This window comes from Tigriopus californicus, chromosome 7, assembly GCF_007210705.1.
Source record: "Tigriopus californicus strain San Diego chromosome 7, Tcal_SD_v2.1, whole genome shotgun sequence".
In the NCBI taxonomy this organism is placed as follows: Eukaryota; Metazoa; Arthropoda; class Copepoda; order Harpacticoida; family Harpacticidae; genus Tigriopus; species Tigriopus californicus.
The window spans coordinates 15848337-15866843 of NC_081446.1; the positions used below are offsets into that span (position 1 = coordinate 15848337).

At 45.6% G+C, this 18507-nt stretch overlaps 3 protein-coding genes across 7 annotated transcripts in view; 1 reads left to right on the forward strand and 2 right to left on the reverse strand.

The window, feature by feature from the left end:
- Window positions 1-17083, forward strand: part of LOC131883070 (echinoderm microtubule-associated protein-like 1) — a 28397-nt gene extending 11314 nt beyond the window's left edge. For 2 of the 5 annotated variants that reach the window (XM_059230404.1, XM_059230402.1), the window contains 11 exons: window positions 10984-11289; window positions 13293-13365; window positions 13501-13566; window positions 13961-14062; window positions 14149-14652; window positions 14812-15069; window positions 15150-15404; window positions 15497-15544; window positions 16036-16123; window positions 16210-16436; window positions 16537-17083. In XM_059230404.1, coding sequence (XP_059086387.1) covers window positions 10984-11289; window positions 13293-13365; window positions 13501-13566; window positions 13961-14062; window positions 14149-14652; window positions 14812-15069; window positions 15150-15404; window positions 15497-15544; window positions 16036-16123; window positions 16210-16436; window positions 16537-16662 — 2053 coding nt within the window. In that variant the 3' untranslated portion in view covers window positions 16663-17083. The remainder of the gene's footprint in view (window positions 1-10983; window positions 11290-13292; window positions 13366-13500; window positions 13567-13960; window positions 14063-14148; window positions 14653-14811; window positions 15070-15149; window positions 15405-15496; window positions 15545-16035; window positions 16124-16209; window positions 16437-16536) is intronic. The other 3 variants (XM_059230405.1, XM_059230403.1, XM_059230407.1) reach the window with 3 other exon arrangements.
- On the reverse strand, window positions 5796-8259 carry LOC131883082 (uncharacterized). The gene is made up of 2 exons (XM_059230427.1): window positions 7720-8259; window positions 5796-6918 (listed from the first exon to the last, which is right to left on the reverse strand). Exons 1-2 carry the CDS (start codon window positions 8133-8135, stop codon window positions 6204-6206), a joined length of 1131 nt encoding a protein of 376 aa, XP_059086410.1. The 5' UTR covers window positions 8136-8259; the 3' UTR covers window positions 5796-6203.
- Window positions 11073-12391, reverse strand: LOC131883087 (lysophosphatidylcholine acyltransferase-like; the record flags this gene model as incomplete). The annotated part of the gene is given in 1 exon segment (XM_059230432.1): window positions 11073-12391. A coding segment is annotated over 1 exon segment (946 nt), but the record flags the coding sequence as incomplete, so codon positions are not given.
- Window positions 17084-18507: the final 1424 nt, after the last annotated feature.

An 18507-nucleotide genomic window follows, 5' to 3' on the forward strand; every position in this document is an offset into this window, starting at 1 on the left:
TTCATACGGGTTGTCGATTCACCTACGATATCGAGGAACGTTGTTGAACCTGGCATGGATTCATTCTTGTACGCGGGATTAGGTTGGTTGTTCAAGCACAAGTGTGAAAAAAAAAGATAATTTCTCGGGAATAAGGGACTGGAAAGAGGAGCGAGGGACCCATGTGTCCTCGTCGTTTTTTCCTCTGGAGTGTCCGTCACTTTGTTCTCGCGTCATCTTCGCGAGTGTTTCGAGTGACAGCTCATTCGTTCTGGGATTGTTCGTAAGTTCGTGAATTTCCGGGGAAAGCAGCCGGGACAACACCTGGAAGATAATGACGTGCAAGCCTTGAACTTCCACGCTGTTCCATCAGTGGGATGATTGAGGCCCATGATGAAATTCGAACAATTCAATCTTAACTCGACCAGGATTTGCCTCTAATCCAATTTCACCGGGATCGTCCGGATCTTAGCTTGTCTATGAACTTGAAGGTTACGTCAATCTTATGGCGCCCGACAAGCATAAACACTTACATCCTCTTCCATGTAGATTTGTTTGGCTTTGCTTCCATTGTGATCATTGCACTTGAGTGCATGTGCTCGAACATATTTCCGAAGTGAACTTATGTAGAGCATACGATCGATGAGCGGTTGTAAACAAAATGTCGGGAAAGCGGATTTTGAACAATTACAGTTAAAAATCCACATCCGACCAAAAGCACAACTTTCCACACCATGTACAATCTACACGTTTGTCCGTGCCTCCCCAAGTGTTCTTTTTCGATAAGGTAGACACCATTATTTGGTGTTGAGCCATGAACCTATTGGGAAACCATGTGAAGAAAGAGGTTGTTGATATTCTATGATTGATCAAAGCCTTGTATCAAATGGATTATAGCGTGGTCAAAGACGCTCTTTCCGACGAGATCTGTCTGAATGTGGAATGGGACCAATAGAAAAAAAATGGTCGACTAATATCAATGGTGACCTTTGTATTCCTCACACCAGTTATAGAATGTATCTCTCATGTTATCCTGGAGATTAGGAACAGGATTAGGCACTGAATCTTGCGTCCAATCTCTAATCCAATGAAGGAATAGGAGGAAAAATCCTTTGAGAGGGCATTTCTGAAGGAGAGAGAAAAGGCAAGTTCATATAAAGCAGCAAGTACGAAGAAAACTCGAGTTTTCCGTTGGAAAGCTCGAATTACTGGCCATTCTAAATGCACCATGGAGCGGATTTCTAGATCAGGTATGTCCAGATTTAATGAGTCTATTTACAAAAGTCATTTCAAACTCGTTGATCATTCCAATTCAATTCTTCATTTTCTGGTCGTGGGCTGCAAGCCAGAGAGTTTGATCAAAGAGTTAGTTTGAGAGCTGGCCTGAAATGCATTGTAGTACGTACGTACTCGTAGACTCAGTGCTGAAAGGGTGAAATGCAATCTCTCATTGACTTCTTCTTTTCTTTGCAATCATTCATTTGGTCGTAATAAAAGAAGTAAGTTGACAACATCTCAAAACAATCCAATTATTTTAGTGTAAATGATATTGTTTGGATGCAATTTGATTTCACCCAAAATGCATTTCCAGATCGGAGATATTAGACTTTCAGGACAAGATTCGTATCACAGTTGTACGTACATACGTACACCGACCTCTTGGGCGACAACGATGATCTAAAGACGGGCAAAGAAGCAACGCCATTTGTGCAAAATAAGTCGGAGGCACATTCCCCGAAGGTTTGTTGCTAGCAATCGCCGAATTCCACAAGAGATTTCTCCTCCCAATGCGAGATTGGCAAATGGCGCCGTTGCGCAAAGCGGATCACAAACCATTCATAATGGCTTCCAAGCTCCAACCAATTATCACAATAACTCGAATCAGCAAAGGGAATTCAAACCTTACAACTAAATGGGGATTCTGGCTTGATAAATGCATGCACTGGAGAAGGATGTTTTATGTCGGCCAATGCTTGCATCATTGGCCCAAAAAAAAAACAAGCACCTCAAAACATGACCTCTTTCAAACCAAAATCAGTTCGCTACTCCAACATGTCGAATTGATGTGAGTCCGTTGATTGATCAAACTCGGACGATTTCCGTTGCTTTTATTGGACACTCGCCTGTTTGAATCTAGAGGACAATCCATATTGGGTTACTCAGTAAACGTAGGTAGTTCTAAATCACCAACGAAACAACTAGTGCATACTTAATGGGTGGAATTTGGTTCTACACGGTGTACAGCAAGTTTGTCAGTTTGTCATCACAGATATCACTTCGGTGCAATCAGAACCAAGAGGATGAAGGTTTGGGAACATTTGAAGCTGCCCCAAACCACGAATTGTTTCATCTTGATATATCAGATCCTACCAGGGTCGTGAAGGTCAAATCGGGAACGTTTTGAGGACATTGCCCCTCCATTCTAAATCACGAATTTCATTTAATATCCTTGAGTAACAAATGCTCTTGACCACCCAAACGGCTAAATTTTCTTGTCATTTTGCTAATGTTATTGGTAATCATACGAAATTCTTTGGATTACATTGATTTTTGGCTAGAACTCGTAGGTTCCGAAGTACCTCGATCCTCGTGAAAATAGCTCCCCGTGTTGTGACTCACTCCGATGTATGAGCTCTAATTCGTTCCCACTGCTGTGATTGAGAGCGTTTATGCCCGTATGTAGTAGAATAGTAAGAAGTCAGCCAGTGAGCGGTGGGTGCACTATGGGGAGCCTAGGTAGACGAGTGGATCCCGTTAGCTCAGTTTCACCCATTCAGGTTTGTCGAAACAGTTCCCCTTGGCTATCAAGATTCGACTTTCAAGACGGCTAAAGACTGCTTTGCTACCTGATTCTGGTCTCAATTACGTTCCATGATGTTTTCAATGGTCGAGTAGGTGGCACCAAACCCATATGCATTTATTTGTATCTCGGGGAATGAACGAGTGGCTGATTGAACTTTGAGGAGATTTGCAGCATTTCGGTCTGCGTCTCGGAGAAGTGGGTGGGAAAGAAACCGAAAACCTCACTAACCGGATCGACGACTGGTTGGCATCGTCATCCACGGATTGAGTGAGTCTTGAAATAGGTGAGCGAACTCAAGCCCGAGAAGAAGGTGGAGGTGATAAGTGTTGGGGATCCCCGTTAGAGAGAGATCAGTTCCTGAGAACGAAAACTGTCATACATAGGTACATCCACTCGCTAGTCGCTAGTGGAAGCATCCCATAACACGGTAGTTAAGACTTGATTTATCCTCGGTGTTGTTGTCGCTATTCGTCTTTTTCTTTTTCCTCTTCTTCTTTGGAGAGAGCGAATGATGCGAGAGAAATTGGGCTCGGCGTCCATCCAGAAGTTGATGGCTCGTTAAGTGGCCTCAACTGATAGTACTACTGCATACGAGTAGATACGTACATCGTACGTACGCACATACTTAGGTATACTATACGTATACGGTTGTCTTCCCGCGCCTTCTTCCTTGAAACTACATAGACTCTGATTTTGGGCTGATCGTATTATAATTATTGTCCGTATGCATGAATGAATTTTGCCTGGATCCGGGAGGAATCCTGATATTCAAGCACAAATGTCGATGGCATTGTTCAAGGAACGACGCTTGTGTTCTTTTCTGGTTTTGTTTCATTTCTTCTAGCTATGGAGTAGTATGTATTGTACAGTTCAGTACAATAGGTACGTATGGCCTCGATTCGATCTCTGAGCTGATTACTGCATATTGCCTCTGGATAGGGATAAAAACCTAGCTACGAGAGGATTAGGTATTGAGCATGTGAAGGAAGAATCGTGAATATCAAGTTTTTCATTGCACTTCAGCCACATTTTACGATTGTTGATTTCAATTACGCCTGAGACCAAAATGAGGAAATAGTCATCCTTGTTAATGTCGAGTTGATAGTTGTTGTTGCTGTTGTTGCTGTATTTGTCATTTTTTTTTTGGCAAGGAGCGCATTCCCACAATATGCTACCAAATATAGCAATTTCTTAGCGGCAATAGAAGCGCTCTGTCAGGTTTGTTGTTGCTATTCACACTTCATGAAATTACAGTACGTACCAATACTTCAGCGCATCCAAGACTTGAGCCACTCACCTGGGTTTAATGGCAACAACAACAACAACAACAACAACTGCGGACGAGCCTTGATTGCCAGTGGTGCTTCAAAAGGACGTACATTCCCGTGTACGGTAGTTCCAGCTCTTTTTTTTGCCATGATCTGTGTGCAGTCATCGTGGTTGGCCATGGCGTTCAATCTCCTTGGTGTGTGTGGATCCGACCCTCTGGGTTCTGGATGTACGTTATCGCCGTCATTGGCCGTCGTATGTTCTACGTTGCACGGCGTCATGATGTTTCGGAGAGGCTGGCCAAGAGCTTTGTGCGAGGAGAAGAGAAGCCAGGACCAATCATGCAGTGAATCACATTGAGAGAGGAGCACCAACTCCGATGATTCCCTCATCTCGACTCTCTCAGTCATGGTAGTGCTCAGATCGGTGTTGTTGTGCCTGAGGAATGGTTCAGATCCTTGCTCGGTCCCCCTGATGGCTGGGGGGGAGGAGGAGAAGTCCTGCCAGATCATGGACATTTGTGCATTCCATCATCGTCGGTCGTGGTGAACAATGAACGATGCTCCTCGTGATAGGAAACACTTGTGGAGCTCCTTGTAGCTACTTGAACTCTCGCTATCGTCCCCGTCGCCGTCGTCGTGGTTGTTGTTGCCATTGTTGTTGTTGTTGATTTTCTTGGCCTTAGTTGTTCAAACCATTGAGTTGTTGGTGGGCTGGGTCTGGACAGTGTGACTTGGGTGTGACCAGTTTGATTTGACTCCGTTCGTTGGTTCAAAAATGACCAACGACAAGGTGCGGAATAACACCAATTCCTGCTTGCTTGTCAACGGCAATCAGAGGAAGTTGTCCAGTTCGTATTTGCGCTACCAGCGCAGATATTCCAAGCATGGGTGAGCTAATACCTAATACCCTCGGTGGTCGGTTCATTCTTATCAGACTTTCGTCTAGTTATTTGGGCGGCTCTTTGTCTATATACCGTATTGAGTAAGTGAATGCAGTCAGGAACTCAAATAAAAGTTGGCAGACAACCTTCGAAGTTGAGGCTGATTGGATTATGAAGAAATCCAACAACGCTCTCGGACATTGGTCAAAAGTTAGCTAACTTGTGGAATAGATTATGAGACTGTCCGAACGTGATTGGACTGGACATACTGTACAATAGTATTTTCGGTTTCGGTGAATGCTACCCAGTTATTGGCATTGTCGTCGACTGGCATTGAATAGTTGAGGAGAAAACAGATTCCATTGTCAGTTAACACATCGCTTGAGAAAAAAAAAGAAAAAAAAAAAAACGAGATCGTTCGCGGAAAAGAAATAACATCAGTGCCAGCAACCACCGAATGAACAAACACTCTCCCTTGAGCCTTGAGCTCCATGAAAGAAACAAATAGTACCATACTACTATAGGTACAATGAGAGACAATTTTCATCTTTCAACAGAAAAGGGAAAAAAATAGCGCGAGTTCGTTTGGCCCTGGCTTCATCGTGCGTTGAATGTCGTCGCATGCTGCTGGTAGTGGTGGATTCGATTATTTTTTTCTGCCTGAAAACGTTGTTCTCATGAAAGTTGAAGGACGGCGTCGTTTGATATAATTTCAGACCTTGGTATTCAGTAAAGACGTGCGTACTTTGTTCATGCAATGTACGTGTAATAGATCTCTCAGAAGAGTGCGAATTAGTAGGAAATAGTAAACATGAACCGTGGCGTGAATGTAATTTGAGCGGAGTGACAACATTGTTCGGTGTATACACCACACACGTATTAAGTATGTAGTATGTATTCTTTATTGGTCCGACAATAGTACTGCCATTTTGACAAACGCTCAGTGCGGTTACCACACTTATCATCCATCACATCTGAGTTCGTGCGGTTTCAGACAATTTGATAGCACCCGTACAATACGTAGGGCGTGGGCTCAGAATACAGCTTTCAAGCGTATGCGAAACGCCACACGGGCAAAGACCGCATTGGGGACTTGATTAAGCCCATCGATCTCTAGTCTGACCGGGAAAGCCATCGTCCTCGAGCACTACAAGTAGATCTATCTTCTCAAGTGACGGCCTCAACTGAATTCGACCACAGTGTTCGCAGTGCTGCAGTGAATGGCGGTGGCTGTGGGTGGCACTTAAGTCATCCTCACATGTTTTAGTGTCAAGTAATTGTGGCACACTCCCAAAACCGTAGTTTCCATTCGGCTCGAATCTCCCTGGAGCAGAGTAATTGGATCGCTGGCATGAACACGTACAACGACATTGGATACAAAGTCAACGAGAGCTCGAGTGTGGAATTGGGCTCCAAGTGGCCTCGGACCAGTTTGATGATCAAGAAGGTCACGAGGATGGCATTTTCGATGGACCACCCCAAGAAGCTGGCTTGCATGGTCACTATATGGCGGCGCCGACGGCTGCCAATCTTGATGGTGATGTTCTTGTGGTTGTTGTTGATGTTGTTGATGTTGTTATTATTATTTTGGTGGTATTGGTGGTGCTGGTGGTTGTGGATTTGACGGTTCTGGAGCGAGGCCTGCTGCCGCCAGTTGCTCCTCAGCATCTGTCGCTCATGTTGAAAGAGGTAGATGAAGGTGAGCACGTAGCAAGCGAACTCAAAAGTGTTGAAGAAAAATAACGTGACGAAGTAGACGTTCCGCACCCATTTTCCGTAGTGAAAGAACGGGCCCACGAGGCGTATCATATGTTTCTGGCCCAGACACATGGACATGTTAATGTTGGTGTCGTAAAGGGGAAATTGATAGAGCAAGGTGCTGAAAACTGCCGTTAGCAAGAGCTCAATCACAATCACTGCCGTGCACAGAGCCAGCAAACAGGTCTTGTTCTCCGTGATGCGATTCATGTGGATGTACAACACTCTGAAATGTAGAAGAGAACTCCGAGAACTCCCCAACTGTACAAGTCGTGGGGAATAGGAACATAGGAAGCTATGTACGTTTGCTATTGGGTTGGCCAGGCACCCATTTGATGAAGAAAATAAGCGGATTACTACCCAGCCAAACGGGACAATACACACACACACACGCATACACACACACACATACACACACTCACTCAGTCAGTCAGCCAGCCAGAAAGATAGCCAACCAATCAACCAGCCAACTAACTAACTTGGCTTAAATGGATGTGGACTGATCGTGGGGATGAGAAGCAAAGTGGGGCTCTCAAGTTTACCCACCACATCAACTAATCTGAGAGAATGCCACCACCATCACATGAATATCAAGTGATTGATGGAGAATTGGTGAATACTCTAATCTCCCTTTAGCAATGATGAAGTACAAATACCGTAACGAAGTCGTGTCCCAAAATCTCGATTCACTTTGGAAAGAGAGAGAAGTAATCATCCTGGTCTACATACTGTAGGTAGGGGGGGGGGCTTTAGGGTTCTTTCATTTAGCTAGTAGAGACATGAACGTAGTAGTACTGTACTTCCACCAAATCGATCGGCATAATAGAAAGAACATGAAATCTCACAACCCTCCAGTTTTCTATTATGCAAATTGCAACTGCAAATATGCAGATTTCCTTAGGGAAAAATTGGAACTGTCAACCACGTGTGCTCTCAAAAATCAAATACAAAGCAAAAAGGTTGATAAAAACGTTCATCCATCACACATTTTGGCGTGAAAAGCGCTTCTTCCTCCATACTCGCTCACCGAAAGAATGCGATCCCAAATCCACCAAAGGCTGCAAATGTCAGATGCACCAACACACAGATCTGATAGATGACGCAAGATCCGTTGCCCAAGAGTTCAGAGGTGGGCGTGTCGCTGGAGAAGAGCCGCATTTGAACGAGCCCGATCACAATACCCGTGAATCCAACCAGTTGATCCACGTAAATGAGCCAATTGATGCTCCGATTCTTTCCCGTGTTCCGCAAATGACAAACTATCACAAGCTTGAACCATGTCCCAAAGAACAAGGCCAAGGCGTTGAAGGCCACCAACAAATAACGCAAAACCCAATGCGAGTTGAGCAGGAACACGCCCAAAACGCGGGATTCGGCGGTGCTCACGCTCTCAGGGTCGGAACCATCGGCCAATGGTTGATACTCGGACAAAAAAGCGTCCATATTGAGCCAACATGGAACCCAAACTGGCCTCCCTGAATGGAGAAAAATAGAGGAAGGAACAAGGCCTGGAGAGCTGCAGTAACGACAACACGCCTGCGCTTCCTCTTCTCGGGATTTCTCTCTTGGAACGGAGGCACAATGCGTTCTAAGCCTTTAACGGGACTTCCGATGGAGTCTCGGGGGGAACCGAACCATGTTGACTTGATCTGAATTTCAAATATGCGCCTAGACTTTACTACGTACCTCGCAATGGATATTACGTAGGTAGCGGTGGTATTTATTGGGGACGGCTCCATCAACTGTCGGGAATTTTTTGAAGACTTGGAAAGGAAGGGATCAATCAGAAAAATTACGTCGAATGGCAGCGTCAGAAAGGCTCGACGTTACGCGCCAAGGCTCCAAGGGCCTTGATCTATCAATGAAGGCGATGATTAGAAGAGCTACATGGTTTGGTCCATCCTTGCCCCTTTTTTCAAAAGCAGTCGTTGTTACGGAATCCGTATGAACATTCCATGAAGCGGGGTACATCATTTTCGACGGGAAAAAATCAAGGATGGCAATATAAAAAAGGTCAAACGGAAGAAGGCTGCTTGTAAGGGTCTTGAAACTGATCCAAGCTCCAGGGTCGTCGTAGTTGTCGTTGTTGTTGTTGGAGGCAGATTTGCGAATGGAATGGCAAATATTGGATGGCAGACAGTAAGGTAAAGAGGGACACGGGTAACAAGATGTGCCCGATTTCCAACATCTGCTCTCCGACCACGGACACGTGGAACATGAATGGAATTCCCAGGCCGATGAAGGCCACTTGAATAACCACCCAAAGGAAGATGCTAGCTTGCATGGCGATCAGGTGTTTATGACGGGCGTGGAACCCGGCTCTGGTGTTCCTATTCGGGATATTGATGGACGACAGTGGCTCTTTCAGCACGAGAAAGAGTGAGATGCTCAAATAGAATCCCAGACCCAAGAGACTGACCAGAGCCAGAAGGCCAATGATTGCATATCGGTGTGGAGTCCACAGGGATTGGATTGGTCGTCGTGTTTGGTGAATCCGCTTGGCCATACATACGGCTTCGTTGACATGAGATTGAGTGGTAGGGGAAATGTACAACATGAAGGCCGTCCCTTCGACCACAATTGTCTCCACGAATAGGAAAACCCACCATAAAGCCCACGGATGAGCACTTTTCGTGTGGCCGTACTTTTGAAGAAACACGAAACAGAATCTAGAACAGAGCGGAGAAAGGAGGGAATCAATGGCCAAGTGTTGCTTTCGATCAACTCGGAGGGCTTCTTCCCTACGTACATGTGTAACAATATTAACCGTACTTGTGGTAATGACCACTGCCAAATCAACTTGCTCAGTACTTGGGAGACCATCGATTGACACTTCTTCCCACTCAAGCTTAACAAGCTCCTGGCTGTCAGAACCCGATCTGCGCTCCTTGAGGGCCTCCTCTCATTCTGCTTGCCAGCCAATATTGGGAAGGAAGGCAGTCGTCATCTTTCCGATAATGTTTACCAGTTTGTTAGTCAAGTTGTGAATTATGAATGCGTTTGGGTGCTCTTTGAATTTCATGAGCCTGTGTAATGTGAAACGTCATCAATCAGACTCGTTTAGGGTGGCATGCCTAATCACGGCGGGGGCTGATTGTGATGGCTGAGATTCCTCAAAAGCTGAACGTACAGTATGTACTACACTTTGGATACGCAGTACTTGCACATGAGAACGACCGGACTAGTAGTATGCTTGTGTATTTTTTCAGCCTCACTCATATGGGTGCCTAGCCTAAAGTGCTAATTGCTGTTACCATTCGTATGATGGAGGAGGCATTGTATTTTCAGAAGGCAAAATAATGCGCCCGATAAGCACGTGTAACGAATCTTGATTCCATTGTTTGGGGAGCCAATGACTTTAGCTTGTATTTGGTAGTGATCCAAGCAAATCGAAACTGGTTGGCCAGGAAGTCTAAAAATTGAGCTTAATCCGTTTGGAAGTGGAGGGTTTCGAACATGGTACATTCATGGATTGCTTCTCACTGTCTATTGTCCAAAGTAAAGACTTATATCCTTCTTGAAAATTGAGTTCTTAGTAGTGAGTATACACGTACTCTCCTACCGGTAATTGGTTGAAGTTTGGCCACAGTGACTGTAATTTCGAGATAATTATGATCCCAACCCTGTATTGTTCTTGAGGTGATAATTATTTCGATCGGCCAAAACATGCGCAACCTTTGATCCGCAATTATGACAATTTGGCTTCGGGTTTCGCCTAAGTCAATCTTATAAGGCAAAGAAAGGTCAACCCCCATTCGCTGGTTGGCAGTGTTCTTGTCTGTCTTGGCTCACCTCTGACTAGCGATGATAACCGCATGTGAAATGGCAAAGATCACAATGGCGATGGTGCAAATCTCCACACAAGCACAGAGAAAAGGCCAAGCCATTCCATAGGCCATGGTGTGGGCCGGAAATAAAACGGACACGATTTGAAAGGGTACAATGTAGGCCGTGAGGTATCGTCTCGAGATCTGGTCAAAGTAAATGATCCGATTCACGAGATGGTGGCATCGCTTCGAGCGTTGAATCTGCCTCAACACTTGATTCTGGAAAAAGACGCCGAGCCAGAAGAGCCCCAAGATGTACATGGCCAGTGTTAGCCTGAGTGTCTCCATGTCCGGATGCAAGAGAGATATCACTTGTGGCGCTTCCATCCCGTGTACTTCTGAGCTCGAATAAAAGGGAACTACTGACTTTGGAGGAGTTCGCCGCCGCTAGATTCAGAAGCGAACTTGTACGCCAAAGTGTATCAGATATCAATTAATGAAATGTCTCCCTTTCTTCTTCCTAGAACTAAAGATGCCGTGTACAACGAAGAGGAGGGTTGTCTCATGATGTTCATACGGGGTCGCCCAGTGACTTTATACGCCCCTTCGGCCCTGATTGACCACTACTCGCTCTCGAAAGTATCACCCGCTCCGTCACAGAAACTCAAACTGGAATGGGTGTACGGATATCGTGGGCGCGATGCTCGATGCAACCTCTACCTCTTGCCCACGGGTGAGATGGTCTACTTCGTGGCGGCCGTGGTGGTGTTGTTCAACGCGGAAGAGCACTCCCAGCGACATTACTTGGGACACACCGAGGACATCAAGTGGTAAGTGGCATGGGAAGTGATCTATAACATGTAGGTATATGGGAGTATTTGTATTTAGTAGCACCCTAGAACCTATTTGACTAAGCATTGGAGAGAGCAAGCACGTTATCATAGAACGAAGAGTATAACCAATTCGAAGATGATTCCTATTCCTAGCTAGTCCTTCTTGATGCGAGATTTCCGGCGCGACTTTTTGCCGTACAGAGCTTTCACTTCCTCGAATGTCATATTACTGGTGGGCACGCCCAAGGCCTCGGCCATCACTTGGCGGACATTGCGGGCAAATAACTTGGGATCGGCCTTTTCCTCGTCCGTGGGCGTGTAAACGGGCAAGAATTCGAGCTCGGCCTGGCTGAACAATTGGCTCATGGTCAGCCACATGATTTTGAGCGCGCCATGGGTCTGATTCCACGTCCAAGTGACGGTATCCAAGCGGTTTGGATAGCGAATAAGTACGGGTTGCACGGGCTTGCCCGGGTAAAACGCCCCGGGTTTGAAGGACATTAGCGCTTGACCATTGGATGTGGAGCCTTCGGGGAAGATGAGGAGTTGGGACCACTCGTCACTGGATGCGGAGCGACGGATGATCTCTTGAACTGTCTTTTGACGCGACAACGGGTCCTCTCTGGACACAAACAGGGCTTGGACGCATTCAATGCACTTGCCTAGTAACGGAATGTTGCGATTCTCCGTGCGACTCACAATGTACGGCATGCCGCTCCAGAACACGGTAAACCCGTCAAAGAACGTGGTATGAGGGGCTACCACAAGAACGGGCGCCTCAGCAGGGCTAACTCGTCGACCCTTGGTCTTGACTTCATGGAAACTACATAAATGAAAGGTAACACGGCCGAGGAATCCCGACACATCTCGCAACACCTTTCGCCAGCCCATCAAAGGCCTGAAACTCTTCTCGTATTCACTTAAGCCGTACAAGGCCATGGATGAGACACTCCAGGACAATACACAAGCAGTCAATAGGAGCACGGCTCGGATTGGCAATAGCACCACCGTGCCAATCCACACCTTGATCCAATCCCATTGGGTCAAGGCCAACTTGTGCGAGAATGGATCCACTGGACACTCTTCCTCCTCCTCCTCCTCCTCGTCCGCCTCCTCTTTTTCTTCATCATCATCGGGGACCAAGGGTGGGGCAGGAATGGGATCGGACACGGTCTGGGCCATCATTCCCGTGATCCAACGTCAATTTAACAGAAGAAGGCCTGCAAAGGAAAAACAAACTCATTGGAGGAAAGGAGGGCATGGTGGTACACATGGTGTATATGGTATGAAAAAGCACGTCCTTTGTTTCAACGGCGGAAGATTGCCTCGGGCTTGAACGGAAACACTTGTGCGAACAAGCAAAATGCCCCTGCATGCCTACATGATGCATGCACCGTACACAATGTGTCACATACTGAACAGAGAGGCCTTATCAGGTCGACTTTAAAGGGAGTCAAGACTACAGATGACGCACCTTCATGGTGATTGTTGAGTGTGTTATGGACGAGGCGACACTCCCAATGCTATTTCCATGGTATTTTTTGGCACTACTACGTTTTGTCCTTTTGGTTGGAGCTCGTATCAGCTGACCGAGACAGAAGAAGAGATGAAAGAAAAGATATGGTTGCATCCGTCTGGTCCCTCTGGTCCGTCTGGTCCGTTCATCGGACTTGAAACCAAAACCTGTCCACCCAACCTCTTAATTTGTCTGTATCATGATGTAGTATTTATCAGTCACTTTACTTACCGATACAATAGAGATGTGTCTGAAATTAGCGTGCGTGTGTGTGTACCAGAGTAAGGTTAGTCCAAATGAAAGCCCTCATGGCCTTGCCATCTGACGTTGTGCGACGAGCAGCTGTCTTATTTTTAGCCTGCTTGCAACTTTCCTCTTGGGTAGAAAGTCAGAACTTTCCGATCCCGTGATTTGGATCGGGGAGGGAAGTTTTCAAGCAAAGCACATATTTCTAACAATTTGTTCGATCTTCTTCTTCTTTTAGCTTGGCCGTACATCCCAATAAATTGCTCATCGCCACTGGCCAAACCACGGGACATGATCGCCGAGAGGGCAAGGTGAGATCAGTTAGGGTGCAATATGTAAATACAAGTGTAAAAGAGATGGCTGTGCTTCTAAATCTAAATTTGACATTGTACCAAATATGAGCATGAATTGAGGCTCAAATTGATAACATGCGGATGCTTTTGAAGGTTCTTTGTTGGCATGGAACTCAAGTTGCCCCTAAATCGGAATGCCCTTGTCAGAGCCATAAATGGGTAATTACGAGAATTGACCTTTTTGGAAAGAAGTCCCGTTGAGTATCTTGCGTCCCTGAGTAAAAGTAACATGCTGTCTGTTCTACATACAGTTGGTCTTGAGCCTCAAATTATGTATGTTTCTAATAACGCGTGTGTGTTGTGGTCTTTAGATATATAACCATCTTTGCACTTTTCTTCTCACTCACTTATTCATTCTCTCACTCACTCACTCACGCACTTACTCACTCACTCTGTGGGACTCGGTATTCTACCTTGATCGCTCTCAGATCCGGAATCTTTGGGTAATTGTTATCACTCGCATTTGTATCGTCATCGTGTCGAAATGATCTGTTGGAACGCGAAATCTAGCCGTGCTCCATGTGCTAATCATTTTGAGATCGGTCCATTTCAGCCTCATATCCGCGTATGGAACTCGGTCAGTCTACAAACACTCCATATTGTGGGCATTGGAGACTTTGAGCGATCCGTGATGTGCGTTTCATTTTCTAAAGCGGTAAGAACTCGATTATTCCGTTTGGCATTGTCATTGAACGTAGCCTTGTTTTCCGTGTATGTAAGAATGGCTCCTTCCTTCCTCAGGATGGTGGGAATCTCTTGGTGGCCGTGGATGAAGGATCAGATCACACCATGTCCGTGTGGGATTGGTCTCGAGGAGAGCGTGGCACAAAAATCACAGAGACCAAGTGCTCCACCGAGACCGTGGTGGCCGCCGAGTTCCACCCCTTGGAAGGGGGTGTCATCGTCTCCGTCGGCAAAGGTCATGTCAATTTCTGGCAACTCGACAACACCTCGTTGACCTTAAGTCGCAAGACGGGCCTCTTTGATCAACGTGATAAGCCCAAATATGTGACTTGTATGGCCTTTTCATACACGGGCGACGTCATCACCGGGGACTCCAATGGCAATATCTTCATCTGGGGTCGGGGATACAATGCCGTCACGAAGGCGTTGCGCAAGGTTCACGATGGCCCCATCTTCAGTATTTGCGTCATGAAAGATGGCTCAATCGTCACCGGTGGAGGACGGGATAGGAAGCTGATTCAATTTGATTCCACCTACAAACGAACCGGAATGGAAGCCGAGGTGATTGATCCCCCTCAATAAAAAGTGCATCCAACACCCTTGTCTGACAAAAAGTCTCAATTCGCCTTGGCCGTACAGCAGAAGCCGAGGTGATTGATCCCCCTCAATAAAAAGTGCATCCAACACCCTTGTCTGACAAAAAGTCTCAATTTTCTTCAGCTCCCCGAGCATTTAGGCTCGGTTCGGACCATTTCTCAAGGGCGTGGCACACAGCTCCTTCTGGGCTCCACTCGCAATTCCATTCTCCAAGGGACGTTCGAGCTCAGCTTCCAAGAAATTGTGACCGGGCACGTGGACGAAGTGTGGGCTTTGGCCTCGCACCCGCAACAGAATCAATTCCTCTCGGCCGGTTATGATCAACACATTCACCTGTGGGACACTCTCACCCACCGATCCGTGTGGAGTAGCCATCTGGGGGTAAAGTGAAAAGAGAGGCTCCTCATTTATGTTCCACCTGGAGTTTTTCTGCCAGACTAATGAGCTCTATTGCGTTCCAGGATCAAGCTCAATCGGCATGCTTCTCTTCCTTGGGCGAGATCATTGTGGTTGGTATGACCTCTGGCAAGTGGATGGTCATTGACTCGCAAACCCGGGAGGTGTACGCCATTAACCAGGACGGGAGTGAACCAATCCAAACGGTGAATTTCTCGCCCAATGACAAACTCCTGGCCTTGGGATCTCGAGACAATCTGATCTACATCTACCAAGTGGGCGAAGGATGTCGCAAATTCAACCGTATGGGACGATGCATGGTAAGTGTTACGACGGTAGGCCAACCGGCCAAATCTGTATTGCCCTTTGCACTCTTAACAAATCTTCTTTATGCCATATGCCATTTCAAAAGGGCGAATCCAGACGGAAAAGAAGCAATAACGGGTTTCTTCATACCGCGGTACAGGTTTTGCAAAGCGTGTTGTGCTTGATTCTTTTTGCATGAATGAAACAAGAGAGAAGCTTGATTTGGTTTTTTATTTTAGCATTTATTTCCCAGGGATAATGGGTTCCCTATTTTGGGGTACTTTGGTACTTACTCTTAAAAAAAACACCCAGAACAAATTGGAACTCTTTGAGACGATTGAACAAATACATTCGAATAAAATGGAGTTTAAAAAGCTGTCGCAAATCGTACTTTTAAACAACACGTCAATCTAAAATGGGTCATTTCACTATTCCTGTCGATCTCAGAACCACACTTGAAGGGTGCATGTTCCAGATTTCAAAATACATGATTTATGGTGCTTGTTGCGTTCACCCCATCTGAAGACGGTTTTTTTTCTAGTCAAACTAACAGTATTTTTGTCTTAATTAGCATGGCTTGAAATTATTCTTATTTTCTTCACTACTGTTTTCGAGGCAATTGATCTCATACTTTCCTCTTTGCAGGGACATTCGAGCTACATCACCCATCTGGATTGGTCATCCGACAGCAGCTACCTTCAGTCCAATTCGGGAGACAACGAGTTGCTCTTCTGTAAGCTACCGTTCACTTGAATCGCCCCCTTTGAATCTTGTTCGTCGTCATGGCTCTATTTCCATTTTCCATCTCTCATTTTTTAGGGAACGCTTCCATTTGTCGCCAAGTGTCAAACGCCAGCAATCTCAAGGATGTCTCTTGGGCCACGCAGACCTGCATCCTGAGTTTCAACACGATTGGGGTGTGGCCAGAGACGTTGGACGGAACCGACCTGAACACTTGTGCCAAGTCCCATAACCAAAAATTCCTAGCCACCGGCGACGATTTCGGAAAAATTAAGCTCTACTCCTACCCCGCCACTCAGCCAAAAGTAATAATCATGATAACTATTTTCTATTTTCTAATGGGGAGGGGGGGGGCTTCTCTTGGGGCAAGAGAAGCATTTCCTCATTTTTGTCTGGTCTTTCTAGTCATTACACCACACTGTGGGTGGACACAGTTCCCATGTGACGAGGATAGATTTCGTTCCGGATGACAACCGCTTGATCTCTGCCGGTGGACGGGACACAGCCCTGATGCAATGGAGTCTCGTGTAGTGATTTTCGTTTAATGTAGATGAAGATAATGAACAATATTGAGTTATGATACTGCCCCCACCCACTTCCAACCGAATGGAGCGCACAACGTAAGCGAAAGTCACGAAGGCCTGCCGACCCTGAGACACTATTTATACATTCCATCTCATCGTGGTGTGCAGCCAAAGAGCCCCGCCCACCTTACTCTACTCTCAAGTACGAACGGCTCGGGATTGACTACTTGCAAAGACCGAATCTTTGAGCTTTGATGTGGCTCTAGTCATGAGTACCTAGCTTGGCGACCAGATGGAAACCGTACCACTACTGCTCCTACTAATACGAATGATCATGTTGCTATGCTATTAATAGAATAATGTTCCGTTGAAATGGGCGAGTGGATTCTTTTTGCTACTCTTTCAATAAATGTGACTGACATTTTTAACAGCTTGTTGGATCCTTAAACTTGAATAGCGTAGTGGCCACGAGAACGTTCAAGCGAATATGTTGAATCGCCGGCATCTGCAGGGTATGGCAGATGTAGTTCACAAAAGTAACTTTTCAATTACAATATTTGTTTCAGTTTTAACAACTTTTCATTGAGGTTGTACTCTTTATTTTGTGTCTGTGGGTAATTTGCATTAAATTATTCACAAAAATGCAGGCGCAGTTTTACATTGGTACAATGGTTAGTTTCTGCTTGAACCTGAATCAATTAAAACTCGGGATCGATCGGATATGGTAATTTCCAGTTATGAACAAACAGAGGGCGAGCAGGAATTTGCAAAGAGAGTTTGGTTGGGAACGGGTTTCGGCATTCGTCGGTAGCTTACGATGTAGCGTAGTGGTTAGCGCAGCATATCTCTCGAGTGAGAGATGTCCCTGGTTCGAATCTCCTCCCCGACATAGCTCCAAAGGAAACTTTTAAACGTTAGACACACCCACAAACTAAGAACCAAAAACTGATCGCAGACATGAATCTGCCTAACGGAATTTGGAAATGGATAATGCTGATGGCTTACTTCGCCCACTCCGACCCTAGCACCTTGGACCTAAAAAGTTTACCTTGGAGGTTGCGCCAGTCATTTTGCTGTTCTAAATGTTGCTCAAGTGCAAAAGAGTGATCTCCGTCACGGAGTTAAAATCGTCAGTGCATGATCAGATAGATGACTTAGTGATTCGGTACTTCTCCTCATTTTTTTTTCTCGGACTTTCTTGGGCTCTAAGTGTCAGAAATACAGTATCTACCAAAGCTTATGTAGATCGGCCGGGCGTTTTTCTCATTATAACACGGAACAGGTCGCCTAAAATCAATTTTCACCCTAAGTGAAAATATCGAAACTTCCTTCCAAAGGGCGTAAATTACGGGTTAACGAGATATATTTCTACTTGCAGAAATGAGCGTAGAGGAACCCATCAATGTGTTTAGAAAATCGAAGGACGCGTTTTTATCTTTTTGCAATGTTTAATTTTCCAATCGGAATTTCGTAAAAAGTAAGCTCACGGGGTAGTATGTTTACTCAAAAGAAGGAACTCGCAACTCTCAACGAAAGATAAGGGTTTATCAACTAAAGCATTGTCATGACACCTTATGAGTAAGGATGAGCATAAAGTGCATATAGATGTGGCCAGCTATGAAAATAAAGCGCTTTAAAAATTGCCAATAATGCAAACAACTGCAACAAATCTGATGAGATGCTCACAGGTTCTTGCTCCTGTCTTCTCGTACTTGGTGCGTTGCATCTTGGACCAGGGCAAGTTCCCCTCTTCTCTGAAGGTAGCTCATGTTGGTCCAATTTTCAAAGGGGGAGATAAGTCACTCCCCAGTAACTACAGGCCGATTTCTCTCACTTCGAATATTGCGAAGGT